The sequence below is a fragment of the Giraffa tippelskirchi genome, chromosome X (assembly GCF_054371585.1).
Source record: "Giraffa tippelskirchi isolate mGirTip1 chromosome X, T2T-mGirTip1v1.2.pri, whole genome shotgun sequence".
Taxonomy (NCBI): domain Eukaryota; kingdom Metazoa; phylum Chordata; class Mammalia; order Artiodactyla; family Giraffidae; genus Giraffa; species Giraffa tippelskirchi.
In genome coordinates, this window is record NC_137289.1 from 21,010,557 (window position 1) to 21,025,672 (window position 15,116).

The window sequence follows — 15,116 nt, forward strand, 5'->3', positions numbered from 1 at the left end:
CGGCCACGTTGCAGGCAGGCGTGCGAGGGCACGGGCGGCGCAACCTCGGAGAAGCGTTGAGTTGAAACTTGGCGGGCATCGGAAGTCCTTCTCGAGTCCTGGACGTGGTCGAGGGCGGGGGCGCAGAGAGCCACCGAGTCCGAGTCGGCGGACCCCTGCTCTGTCCCGCGGTCCGGTGTCCCCAGCTGGGGCCGCGCCGCTGGGCGGGGTCCGTGGCCGCTCTCCTCTTTCCGGATTCCCCGCCCCCCATCAGGCTTCAGGTGCCTTAGAACTGGGGTTACCCCTACCTCTTGGGCTACCAGTTGAGGGGTTGTAGGAGAGGACGACCAGACTGGGGCTTCTCCTCATCACAAGCCCGTGTAGGAGAGACGGAAGTTGGAAAACAGATGGCACCTCGGCAGAAAAATGAATGAGGAAATAGAGGCCTGGGAAATGAGATTGGGTCATTCGCAGGACCTATTATTGAACTCAGCATACACACCAGTGGTTTCGGCAAGTCCCTGCCTCCACCCCATTTCAAGTTCCACTCCAGCAGGGAGGCAGGCTCTTCGGAGAGTAACCTAACAGTAACGAGGTTAAAAATAATAATAATTAATAGCAATTGCAGTCATCTCATTAGGAAGGCACCCTTGGGAAACCACAAGTGCCAGTTTAAAATGAGGATGGAGTTCCCTGTACCCACCATGGTGTTGGAGCTCTGGCAGACAAGAAATGTTTGTCTTGTTCCTTTTGAATCTGTCTCAAAAGATAGCATATCATTGTTATCAATATATTCAGCTATCATTAATGGGTGCCATTTTCTTTCTGACTTCCCTAGTGGCTCAGACGGTAAAGCATCTGCCTATAATGCGGGAGACCCGAGTTCGATCCCTGGGTGGGGAAGATCCTCTGGAGAAGGAAATGGCAACCCACTCCAGTACTCTTGCCTGGAAAATCCCATGGACGGAGGAGCCTGGTAGGCTGCTGTCCATGGGGTCACGAAGAGTTGGGCACTACTGAGCGACTTCACTTCACTTCTTTGTGTCAGGGACTGCTAAGTGCTATATATATACATGTTACCTTATTGAATCTTTACAAGGGCCCTCTGAGGTCATATTACTTTTCTTCCATTTTACTGAAATGCAAAAAAAGGCTCAGTGAGCTTGAATAATTTGACCCAAATATCACATAATTAAGAAGTGGGAGGGCTGGGAATTCAAACTCAGGTCCTTCTGACTTTTAAGATCTGCTCTCTTAGTAACTGTCAAGTATACAAAACAGTATTGTTAACTATAAGTCACCATGCCATACATCACATCCCCAGAATGTAACAATCTTCTAACTGGAAATTTGAGCCCTTTGACCACCTTCACCTGTTTCCCCCATCACCCTCCCCTGGCAACCACCAATCTACCCTCTGTTTCTGTAAGTTTGGTATTTTTTTAGATTCCCCATGTAAGTGAGATCATACAGTATTTGTCGTTCTCTGTCTGACATTTCACTTAGCATAACGCCCTCAAAGTCCATCCACATTGTCACAAACGGCAGGATTTCCTTCTTCTTATAGCCAAATAATATTCCTTTGCATGTATATACAGCACATTTTCTTTATCCATTCAGATGATAAAGGATATCCTCAACTCCAGGCCCTCAGTACTTCCAACCTGATGATAGGCCTCAATCCAGTCTGTATTTCCCACCAGCCCAGTTCACACATAATGCCAGCCTGACCAGAAACCTACAGTGCCATGTAAACTTCAGTGTCCATAGCAGTTCCCTGGGATTCTTTTTAAAGTGCAGATTTTGATTTAGCAAGCATGGAGTGGGTCCAAGATTCTGGATTGCTAACTGGTCCCTGGGTGGTAGGATAGTGCTGATTCTTAGATCATACCTTGACTAGCAAGGGTCTGAATCAAGCTCCATCATTTAAGGCTCATCTCATGTTCCACCCCCACTGATTCTTCTGCATTGCTGCAAGCCTTCCTTCAGACTCTTACTATTGCATGTTGGTGGGAGCAGCACTCACATTGTGGTTCTTTTCTCTTATATCATGCATTTCATTTGCTTCTGTTACATAAGAATTATTTGGTTAGAATGTCAGCTTTTTGAGGGCAAGATTTTTGTTGGTTATGTTCATTGCTATATCCTCAGAGCCTAGAACAATGTATGGCACACAGAAAACCCTCAGTAGATATTCATTGAATGAATGAATGGATGGATTTCCTTTCAATTCTTCACTAAGTTTGGTATAGTGCTAGTTGGTATAGTGTTTTATTGATAGCCTGGTTCAACTTTCATTTTTCTGTCTCCTAAATTCTTTTCTGTTACTTTTAATTTCACAACCACTTAAAAGGGCAAATTGTATAATTTTAATAAATAAGGTAAACATATCTAAGAAGTGACTTCTCCTGACATGATTTTGTGCTAGAGTTATGTAAGCATGTGGAAGACTGAATGCTACATTTTGAGACCTGTATATCGAGACATTTCCTTTTTAACACTGTGTTTGAGATCTTGCTGAACTTTCTACCTTTCTCTAGCTTTTGTGCTATTAAATAAACTATTTGTTGTTATTATTATTGATAGAGATCTCTTGGGTTTTTACATGGAGTTACTTGTAATTTGCTTATGCTTTTTCATGTGTCTATTTCTTAATTTAAACAAAATGACAAGAAATTCAAGGATGCTTTTGTTATCCCCCACATAAAAGGGCACTTGAATATTTTTACTCCAAAATGTCAGCCTAGAGTCTAATAATATATTACAATGTGTTCCCACAGCTTGAAGGGAGATACCATATCTTATGTTCTGAGTAGCCCCAGAGGGTGTGACATAGTGTCTGAGATAGGATTTGGTACCTGCTTGATTGATGTGATCTGAGTGGCTATGAATACTTAATAGCCATATAAATAAAGTAAAATTATATACTAATTATATGCTTAATTATATATTAAGAAAAGTCAGTGAATTCCAAGTTAGACTGTGTCCTTGAGCCCAACAGAAGTTAATAATTAAAATTAACAACCTGTGGTCTCAGTTTCTTGAAATTTGTCATGCCCCCAATATTAAATATTTGACTTTTCCTATGTTTATAAATATTTACTGAGTGGACTGGGCCCATAGCTAAAGTGTAGATAGACAAAAGTGGCCAAACTTTAATGTAGGCAATAATGGGGTCATTCATTAGGACTATGGTTCTCAACCAGGGGAAAATTTGCTTCCTGGAGACATTTTTGGTTGTCAGAAATTAGGGGGTGGGAAGGGTGCTACTGGTAGCGGGTAGAGGCCAGAGACGCTGCAAACCATAGTCTGATGCACAGGGCTGCCCTTACAACTCAGGATTAGCCAGCCCTAAATGTCAGTGGTGCCTGCGTTTGAAACACCATGCTCTGTCTGTACTCTTTGCATTAAGGGTTGCTAACCAGATAACAGATCTAAGAATCCCTATTCCCTGAATATTTCAGTTCATTGTGGTGGGTAGGGTTAAAACAAGCAATCCCACATGATACTGGGCCACATCAAGGGAGTACTGGAAACAAAGAAATATTTTTAAGCTACCTTTGTATAAACTATAGATCATCTGCCACCAACGAGTGACTACTACTTAATGAAAAATACTATTGAAGAGAAAATAACTTTAGGAAAAATTTAATGATTTGCGTTTAAAAATTTTATCATGGGTCATGTTCTAATGTACAAGGCATTACCTGGGAGCCTTCAAATATATTACCTCATTGAGATAAATTTGACCTCTTACGCCACTTTTCAAATTTAAAGGTAGGGTTTCACATTGTGGACTATAACATTTTGAGACTAATGACTACATTAAAATGGATAAAGTGCATATGTATCTGAAGTGTAAGAGAAGTTGATACAAGTATCTGAATTTCTTTCAATTATCTGAGTATTTGAAACTCCAGGAAATTATCTAGGTAATTCTAGAACCTCGCCGTCCAGTGATAGGAATATTTTGATGTAAGGTCCTAGACTCTATTAATATTTCGAAATATACCATTCACCAGTTCTTTTTCTTTTTTTTGTAAAAGTGTACGTGATACCGTAACTCTATTTACTCTCTGTGGGTATCAAATTGGAAACCACAAAATAATAATAGTTCTTGCAGATGTTGTAACCTCACTTTTGTTCCAGCAAAGCATCCCAATGAAAAACATATTGAATCAATTCTTGGTCAAGGAGAATTAAACCTGTGTAATTGCTTAATTCTCCTGAATAACCTTGCACCTTTGGGGGCTCACACAGTACTCTGCCATAGTACTAGCACAGCTGACTTTTCTTGCTAGCTTTACTTCCTGATGCTACTGAGGGGAGTAGAACAACAGAGGAGGTGGGTGGAAGCAGATGCCGTTTAAGCAGTTTCCTGCTTAGAACATTTCTTTACATATACGCTGCAAAATATTTGCATTTACATATGAAAAGAATTGAGCTCATTACTTCTTGACTTTACCAATTGGTTCCAAAACTGAGAGGTGACGTGGCCCAAACACTTTTATTCACATGTAGAGATAGAAGTCGAAAGATAGAAGGATAAGAACTAACTTCCTGGTTCTAGTTTGGATGCCTGCCTGAACTCACAGGGTCTCACTGTTGATCATCAGAGGCCTTGGATCCAAGGTGAAAGGCCTCAGAAGCTTGCCAGCTTTCACTCACGGTCTCCTCAATGATGACAGACCACTGCTTGCTGTACCATTCACCCTGTAACTGTGTTTTGTATTGCTATAGGGTACATGAGGAGACTGGGGAGTTTCTTAGAAGAGACTCTTTGGGAGACTAGGCTCTTTGTAATGAAGTCAGGTACCTTCTTTGTACTCTCCAGAGTGCATATTTTAGTCACAGGAGAACCATTCATTGGTTACCATGAAACGATGCTAGACAACCAATTTGGGTGATACTTTCCCCCTTGGAATTAACTTTTTTTTTAAATGTATTGAATTGACCACTTGTTCTTTAATTTGTAGGCTTCTTAAGAAAACAGTTCTAGTCAAAGGTGGCAGTTAAAAACAGGAAAAAAAAACTGGCAGTTGAGACCGAATAGGAAGTGACTATGCCATCAGCTCACACTGAGGAAAAGGAAGTTGTCGCCAGGACCTCTAAGAAAGGGAGCTGTGTAAAAATTACCCTTCAACTTGCTCACTGAGGTTCTGACACCCTGTGGTAGAAGCTGCCATGGTTTTGTTGCTTCTGTACTCAGAGAACATGAGCAGAACTGGAGAATAGCAGGCAGTTTTTGCAGGACCGTTATCAGGGACTACCAGTAATTTCTGGGGCAGAAACTCAACATTGTAGACAAGCAAAGCTCCCACTCAACTCATTTTGTTTTTCTGTACCAAATCGATATTTTAAGATTAGTTAGAATTTAGTATGTCCCACCATGAGGCCCATTATAAGAGTCCAACTATAGACTGCAACAGGGGATTTTCGCTGAGAAATGGAAGATGGAAATTTTTTTTATATACTTTCACTTGGGCCCCAGAGCCAGCCTAGGCTACACCACCTTTCCCTTTTTCCTTTCTCTTCTCTTCCCTTCTTTGCTTTCTCACATACTTCTTGAGCACAGTGCCAATAACTGTGCTAAGTGCTTGGAGTAGAAAGAAATGCAGAGTTTGCTTTCTTTCAAGAAATACCACACACACACACACACACACACACACACACACAAAACAAGGAACACTCAGTAACCTTTAAAAAATGTGTAAAAGGCTTAAAAAATAAATTTAAAAAAAAACAAGGAGCACTCAAAGTGATACAGAATGATAGAAGCAATTAATTTCAAAAAGGTTACAGCAACAGGCACCAGAAAGCAATTCATTATATTTGTGTAGATCCTGGAAGGCTTCTCAAAAAAGGTGATATTTGCACTATGCCTTGAAAAATGGATAGGAGATAGCCAGGTAGAGAAATGGGGAAAGGGAGTGGAGAAGAAAGAGCGTTCCAGATAGAAGGAACAGCATGAGCAAATGCCTGAGTGAGGCATGTGTATTCCCATCACCTGGTGATCTAGTTACATTACAGATACTGTGCTCCATTTGTACAGATTCTGATTTTGTAGGTCTGGGATGAAGAAAGGGTATTTGTACTTTCTTTAAAAAAACACTCCCCAGGTAAGATTATGATATGTCCTCTTGGTTATAAACCACTAGCTCAGAGGAATGACAAATTTTCTTTGAGGACGATCTGGTAGTTTGGTTTAACAGGCAGGGGCCTGTTACATGAGACATCCCAGCAATGAGGTTGGAAGGAGGAGTGAGAGGCAGACTGTGAGCCTTGTCTGCCATGCCAAAAACTTTGGACTTGACGTGCACTGAGTGGTTTCAAGGAAGAGGGGAATTTGCTCCAGATTTGTATTTTCAAGAAAAAAAAAAAACAACCACGCTCTATTTAGTATATATAGGATAAATTGGATATAGGAGACACTGGAAGCAGAGGGACCTATTATGAGTCTATTAGGAAGCCATGGTAAAAGTACAGGAGAAGGACTGAACTAAATTAATGGCTGTGCGAGTGAAGAGGAGGGGGTAGATTCCAGAAGCAATTTGGAGGTGAAACCAACAGCATTTGGTTGATTGGATGTAGACAAGACCAGAGGGATAATTTTAAAATACTAGAGACATCAAGCTTAGGGAAATGGGTAAATGTTGATGCCTGGAATTGAGCCAGGGCATCCAGCAGGAGGACCAGGTTTGAAGGAAAGATAAGGAGTTTAGTTTGGGTACACTGAATTTGAGGTGCCTGTATGACGTCTAAGTGGAGATGTCTAGAAGGCAATTGAAAATAACAAAGAGGTCAGATTGCAAATACACATCTGAGAACTGCAAAGAGAAATGCTTTGTAACCTCATGGCAAGGAGTCAATACAGGGCATAAAAAATAGAAATCAAGTTGGGACCGTTCACTTCCTATTTAGAAAATCACTTCTTGAATAATTCTATGTTTTGGTCCAGTCAAATGCTGTCATGCCTACTGACATAGTATCTATCTGCAAAAACTATACACTTTTCTTCAAAGTAATGATTGTTAATCTCATGTCCGTAAAGTGATATTACTAAATATTTCTGCTGTGTCCCTACATACATAGATTTCCCTTTGAATGCATGATAGTGACAATAAAGAAAGGAATGAGAAAAGGACAGAAATGATGTGAAGAGATCTGAATGCTATGTTGCCAGGTTTTCTGGGATGGTTTTCTTGCATGCAACTGTAAAATAGATTATTGTGCGCCAGAACAGTTTGTATTATATTTCCCCTCCTACACTCAAAAGAAAATGAGGTGGGAGATGACATGCATGCTTGGTTTCATGAAGCCAAGTTAGTGTCTTCTACAATGACAAGAAAAACAGGAGCAATTTATTGCAATCTAAAGCACAGATTACTGGCAAAATCATGATGTTTGCCTGCTGTGAAAGTGCACAGCAACTTTAGTTAATATTTCTTCAATTTTTCAGAATCATTCATACCATTCTGGTTCTTCCATTTTTTTCTGTGCTATTGACCTTTTATGAAACTTCACACATCCCTATAGTTTACCACATGTGAAGGTAAGCATTCAAGTGGCCAAATGCCAACTTGAAATTAACACAGATAAATCATGCTTTTCACATAAATTGTGAAAATAGTGGTAGACATTTACAATCTGAGATCATGAAAGCAGATACAAATAGATTACATTTTAAATATTTTGTACAATGCATTTTATTAAGTGTTTGTGTTTTTCTCAGATGTTACAAGAAACTGAAATATACCAGCTATTAAATTTTAAAGTAACTTTTGCATCAACAGTATACAGAATCCTTCTATGCAAATATAGAGAAATGAGTGCTTAGTATGTTGTGAAGGATGGATTTAGTTCATGAAACATATGCTAAAAAGAGATTATTTTTTTCTTTTTTTACCAGACTCTCAAAACATAAAAGGTTACTGCTGTATGGAAAGGTCATTAGTATGAATAATAACAGAAAAAACTGTGTCTGGGTTGTAAAATGCTGGGCTATTTCTTGAATATGTTTCCTAGTTAAAAAAAGAGTAAGGTATTCAGTGTGAGTATGCATAACAATACACTTCAGGATCACTCTTCTACTTTGGTTCTGCACATAGTAAATTATGTATAAAGTAGTTCTTTCATTGTCTTTTTTAAAGCAAGAAGCTCAAGTCAAACTCGTATTGATGTGAATGGAGGAATCAAAGCTATTATTTATATAGTGCTTACTCTGTGTCAGGCATGGTTGCAATTAACATTTATCCTCACCACAATCCATGAGCTAGGTACTACTATCATAATATCATTCCCATTTTACAGTTGATGAAACTGAGGCACAGAGAGATTAAGTAACTCATCCAAGGTAGGGTTGCCAGATAATTTACAGGATGCCCAGTTGAATTTAAATTTTAATAAGTGATGAATAATTCTACATGAGACATATACTTTAAAAATATTATTTTCTGAAATTCAGATTCGACTGACTGTCCAGCATTTTTATTTGCTAAATCTGACAACCCTATAAGCCAAGGTCATATAGTTATTAAGAAATGGAGCCAGAATTTGAACCCAGGCTAAATCTGACAACCCTATAAGCCAAGGTCATATAGTTATTAAGAAATGGAGCCAGAATTTGAACCCAGGGAGTGTGACATGAGAATTCATGCTTGTATTGACATATATACACTATCATATGTAAAATAGATAGCTGGTGAGAAGTTGCTATGTAACACAGGGAGTCCAGCCTGGTGCTCTGTGATGACCTTGAAGGGTGGGATGGGTTGAGGGGAGGGAGGCTCAAGAGGGAGCTGATATATGTGTAATTTTGGCTGATTAGCATTGTTGTATAGCAGAAACCAACACAACATTGTAATCTTCCTCCAATTAAAAAATAAAAAGACATAAAAAAAGAATTCATGCTTGTAACCACTCTGCTTTTACTGATTATAAGGAATGAAGGGTAGAGTGCTTTATTACCTATATATGGAATATTGAAAAATATTATGACTCGTGAATAACTCATGGACAGGATCATAGGTCTATAAGTTTAAATTTATTTAATTTACTCTAATTTGTACTATTGTTTGGACACAGTATTTATAGTGAGAATTTTTGTTCTAAAACTAATAAGACCCATAACATTTTTGAACTAATTTTTTTCTTCAGTGCTCTCCAAGGAAAGAGACTAAAGAAAAAATGTCATTCAGTGTGATGAGTGGAATTAACTGATCAGTATTATTGTTCCAAACACCTTTCTCGTCCTTCAAAAAGCAGCTTTGTGTTGTGTATAAAGAGTAAGAGCATTCTCTTAGTAAGCGCTTTTTAAAAGAAAAATATTGCCGGGAGCCAGCTCACGAGATCCCACCCACGACAGAGTCATGAGAAAGAGGAATGATTGAGCATGGCTTCTCAGGCCTCAGGGATTCTCAGCGCTCACCTTAAAAATATCTGTCTTTCTGATGTTTACTATAATAAACCTCTTCTTATTTTCTATGACATAGGCAAAAGGCCTTTCCTGATTCCCTTCTAAAATAGATCATTCTGAAACCTCAAATCAACAAGGCCCCTGAATGGTAGCACCCTAAATAAAATTATCTGGGATATAGAGTATGCTGATCTAAATTCCTTTTGCTAACATATTAGCTTGTTTAATAAATAAGCCTGTGCCTTTAGAGCTAATATACATGACTGCTCCTTAATAATAAAACAGCATTGAGAGCCTCCGCACAGAAAGCCCATATGGGCACAAAACCCTTAGCAGGAAAAAAGGCTTGTTAGGAAATATAAGAAATATTGCTTTATGAAACTGTTACTTAGTCTATATTTACTCACTATGTTTTTACTCTTAACGTATTTAGCCTATATAATGAAAGCATAATAGTTAAAAATTTATAAAAGTTTGGCTTTAATACAGATAATAAGACAATTGTTGATTTAACTGATGATTCTTACTTGGAGCTGACCTTCAGCTTGCTGTTCTTTGACTTTATGGAACTACATTCTTTTCTGTTAAGCTCAAGGCATAGAGTAAATTACCAAAAACAGGTTTTACCTTAAAACTTCCTGTTGATGAATTCTTTCCTGCTGTGCCCTATACAAAAGTGTTCTGACTGATCAACCCTTATCAATGGAGAGTCACAAGGTGTTAGCAGGCCACCAGGCCAGAAGATGATGTAAACAAAATGAGGCTTTTTGTAACTAAAAACATGCAAACAGTTTCCATGAAGGTCAAAACTGCTGGCCTATTGAGCTGAATTGATAGGCCCATTAAGCTCAATTCATATGCCCATTAAGCTAAATTGTTATGCCCACTAAGCTGAATTGGTATGACTCTATACTTTACATTTGTTTCTATGTACCACAAAAAATATAAAAGCTGTCTTAAAAATAATAAAGTCAGGAGACACTTGGAAACGCTGAGACTTGCTGTGTCTTCTCATTCGTATCGCCGACGCCGTCCATCCTGAGGGAACCCCTGGGCCTGCTGGAGCTGGACTTCGGCAAAATATGTCGTATATTTACTCACACTATTTTCTTCTCTCTTTCTTTGATAGTTTTACTTGAGAACAGGCAAAGGGACATCAGCTTTTTGAAAGGTAATGCAATGTAATGGAAAAAACGAGCTTTGGAGCCTGCAGAGCTTATTAGTGGTGTGAACTTGTCTGAGCCTCATTTTCCTCATCTACAAAATGGGGATTATGAATGCCTCTTACAAATGGTGCTGATGAAGATTAACTGAGATAATGAACATAAACTTCTCTAATGTGATCCAGTACAGAACTGACACTTGCACAAATAATGGTAATTCCTTCCTCCTGTACATTTGCCCCTTCCCCTGGGTCTCCAGTACTCTTCAGCAACCCTTGTGAATCTTTGAAAATCTTCCACTTATTTATGAAAGCCTTTTGACTTGCCCAGAGGTTACATAGCAATCAGAGGTAGAGTCAGTTGGAATCCAGAGTGCCTAAGATGTTTTTCTTCCTTTTGTGATTTTTTTTTTGGAATCCCTAAAATGTTTAGGTTAAAACAGAAAACCGCAGTGTGATTTCTGCTCTTAGAGATTAGTTGTGAGGATTTTGGAGGTGTTTTGTTCCCCCTACATTGAGAATGTTCTTAGAATTTCAGGTAGGGGTTTATATGCTTGAGTTGCATGGGGTAAGTCACCATGGATATTTCTGAGGGACACAGAAAGGCACAAAAAGAAATGGCAAGAGCAGGGAAATTATGTCATTAAAGCATTTTCCTGTGTATATGTGTGTGCACGTGCATGTATGTTGTTGAAGCAAGGGGTGGTGATGTATGATGAGGGAAAATACAAAAGTTACTATAATAAAATAAAATGCAGTTATGGTCAAATACAAAGTCATTATAATATTAGAAAGCAAATAACTTTGCTATTGAAAAAAATATCAGTCCAGGAAAGTGCTATATAGTGTACTAAGTAAGAACATGGACTGTGGAGTCAGACTACTTAAGTTCAAATCCCGGTCTTGTTTACGCATTAGCTCTGTGATCTTCAGTAAGTTCTTTAGTTCTCTGTATTTCAGTTTCCTCATCTGTCAAATGTGGGTAATAATAATAATACCTATCTAATCGAGTTGACTTAAGGTCCATAATATGTGTTATTTTTTCCTTTAAATTTTATTGAAGTATGCCATACATACAGGTTACACAGATCATGTGCCAAACAGCTCAGTGAAATTTCACAAAATTAGCACATTCCTGTATGTCACCCCGATCAAGAAACAGAACACTGCTTGCACCCCAGAAGTCTTCTTGATGCCCTCATCCAGTCATTACCTGCTCTAGCCCAAACGTATCCACTTCTTGTCTTTGAGCATTGTGGATTCCTATTGTCTACCTTTGAACTTTAAATGAAGATCTATGGGATATGCTTAGAACAGTGCCTGGTGCTAGTGCTTAGTCGCTTTCAGTCGTGTCCAACTCTTTGAGACCCCATGGACTGTAGCCCACCAGGCTCTGTCTGTCCATGGGGTTTTCCAGGCAAGAATACTGGAGTGGGTTGCCATTTCCTTCTCCAGGGGATTTTCCCGACCCAGGGATCAAACCTACGTCTCTTATGTCTCCCACATTGGCAGGTGAGTTCTTTACCACTAACGCCACCTGGGAAGGAAGCCCTGGCACACAGTAACACAACATAAACTTTCCAAAGTGACTTTAACCATAACAAGAAAGAAGGTATGTTTGGGGAGTAGAATTCTTAATAGGAATAACGCAATCAAAAGCAAATCTGTGAGCTAAAGGAAGTGCCAACAGTTAAATATTAGTTATCAAGCTTCTCTTAAAAATATTAGAGTTCTTGAGAACATTTTGTGTCCATAAATTATGTTTATTGTGTATTCCCTGGTAAGAAAAATAAATTCCATTTGAGACATCAGAGAAAACATATGCCCAAATATTTTAACACAATCTAGAATAAGCATTTTATTCAAATTGTTAAAAGACTAATAAGTGAAAAATGAGTTTGGCAGGAGCCTTTTCAGGCTTCAATTTCCTCATTGTAAAATGGAGAGAATTGGTCCATCTCTAAGGTTCCTTCCAGCACTGACATTTAATGATTATATTAAAAAAATTTCTTAAAAAGAAAAATCTGGAAGTCTCTGAGTCATTGTTTTATAGCCAAATAATAAATCTAGAGTCACAGTCAAACATGACCTTTCGGAAGAAAGACTGCAGGGTTTCTGTGAGAGAAAATCATGTCTGACTAATCTATTAGTAAATAACATATTGACAAAGAGAAACCAGGAGATAGAGTTTACATAGACTTTTAAGAAAGCTTTTGACAAGCTTCCATACTGTTGACATTTTTGTTGCTGTTAAATGTGTCGTTATGGGACTTGGGAAAACATTTTGCCATGAAAGGTGAGCTAACTTACAGAATGAAATGGAAGATCAGAAAAAGTGGGTGCTTCTCTGGATGGAGAGGTGTCAGCATTAAGATTCCCATGGTTCCTGCCTTATTTAAATGTTATAAGCCGTGTAAAATAAGGTATACACAGTGGTGTTTCTGTGTTTGTAGCTGGCACTAAGCTCTTCTCAGTAGTGAAGTGGTAAGCTGGCACAGGATAAATTGCCAGCAAATCTCTCAAAATTGAGAGAGTAGGGAAAGGGTACAATACATTACCTCAGCAAGGTAAAACATTTATTAAAAAAAAAAATCCTAACTATACAATACCTATAATAAGATCTCTTGTTACTTATGGCTCTGGAAAGAGACCTAAGAGTTGTAGATATTTCTAGAACAATTTCAGCTGACTGTGCCATTTTGGCTGGAAAGGTCAACAAGATGCTGAGTGTCAATAGAAAACAGACTAGAAACAGAATACCATACTATCATATTTTTGAAAAAACAATTAAACCTCGTGCAGCCGTGTCTGGAACAGAATATTTAATTCTGTGGGTTTTAAGAAAGGGAAAATGTACCTCAAGAATGGAGTGAGAAGGTGCTGTTCTGAGACAGCCTTAAAGTGTTAGGATTCTTTAACCCAGGAAGGTGAAGATAGAGGCAACAGCCAAAGTTCACTAATAATTAGTGCTAATTTAGTACTCACTCTGTGCCTGGCACAGGTCTAAACACTTGATGTGTATTGGATCGTTCAATACCTATTACCCCTATAAGGTAGGTCCCACTTGTATCCTCATTATGAAAGCCTCATAAAGGGTATGTACAGAGTAAATAGTGATCAGAACTATTCACTGGCCAGAGCTCGGAATAGACCTTAAAAGTCAAAAGAGTCAAATCCAAGACAAACAAAAGGAAGTGAGACTTTACACAGTAGGCAGAAAAACCTAGGGAACTCACCACCTAAAGCAACAGTACACGTTGAGCTGAAAAGAGATTCCAAGAAGGATTTAGACTATATGGGTAGAAGATAAAACCAAAATAGCTTGTGAAGAGAATCTTGAAATGTCCGTAATCTTTGAGGTTGTCATTAATGAGGACCACCACACCCTTTTCACTCCTACTGCCAAAATGTCTCTGAGTCCCCCTGTACAAATTCTGGGCTGGATGGGCCAGAAATTTGGCCAAGTGTGGCTTTTCTTTTTAATTATGACATAAGTAGGGAATGGTACATGAATTCCCTGTGGGCATTTCAAGACGGTTGTAATTTATGCTATACTTGAATGTCTTCATTGATACACAGAATCCTATTTTAAGCAAAGCTTAGCCCTGTAGAAATGGATCTTTTTCCAAACATTACTTGCAGAAGAGTCAATTGCCACACAGAGAGCAGGTAGAGGGGGTTTGCTTTAATACCCAGCCTCTAGTCAGTATTTATTTGAGGTTATTTCATGTCCATATATCTTTCAGAAATTACATTTCAGAGAAAATAAATTTCATACAAGGAAAAACAAAAAAACATAGCTTAAAAGAATACTCTTGTGTAAAAACCATCACATGAAAACTTACATGGTACCTTCTCTGTCAGATCAATCTTTATGAAACTCAAGCACAGACCATCCAGCGTTGCTGAGGGCTTCTTGGGTCTTGTTGGTATAACACTGCTGGATTCCACAGAATGCACCAACTTCCTCCCTTGGCTTGCTGAGCTCTACCTTTTTGAAACATTGTATGTGCTCTGCATAGACCATGAAAAAGAAACAGTAGAAAGTCTTGGAGTGAATGTCTAGTTACAAGAACTAACCTTATCTGTCGGAAGGAAGTATGAAAAGACAAAAATGAAAAACTTGGAAAGCTGACATACAGAGGAAGGGCAAAGGGACAAATGAAGAGAGGATTCTTCTGAAGTATATTATACAACAATGAAAAATTGTTTAGGGACTTTCTTGGTAGCCTAGTGGTTAGGATTCCGGGCTTTCAGCATTGTGACCCAGGTTCAGTCCCTGGTCAGGAACTGATGTTGCACAAGGAGTGCAGTGCGGCCAACAACAAAAATAATAAACATTAAAAATCTCTTTAAAATTTGTTTTCCTTTTTTCCATCTTTAAAAAAAATTATTTATTTTTAATTGCAGGCTAATTGCTAAATGTGGATCTAAATGGTAAAATGGATAATTGGGCCATCAGCAAAATGGTGAACCTGCCCAATCCTTCAAGCTGTCCTACTTCTCATAGCAGAGACTCTATGCTCTCTTCACCCCCCTCACTCTGACCCTGTGTCCTCT

At 38.7% G+C, this 15,116-nt stretch overlaps 1 protein-coding gene across 2 annotated transcripts in view; it reads right to left on the minus strand.

Moving 5' to 3' along the window:
• Nucleotides 1–14,553, minus strand: part of STK26 (serine/threonine kinase 26) — an 85,799-nt gene extending 71,246 nt beyond the window's left edge. The window contains exon 1 of one of the 2 annotated variants that reach the window (XM_081567325.1): nt 14,402–14,553. In XM_081567325.1, coding sequence (XP_081423451.1) covers nt 14,402–14,403 — 2 coding nt within the window. In that variant the 5' untranslated portion in view covers nt 14,404–14,553. Of the gene's footprint in view, nt 1–44; nt 199–14,401 lie in introns of those variants that run through there. The other variant, XM_081567324.1, reaches the window with a different exon arrangement.
• Nucleotides 14,554–15,116: the final 563 nt, after the last annotated feature.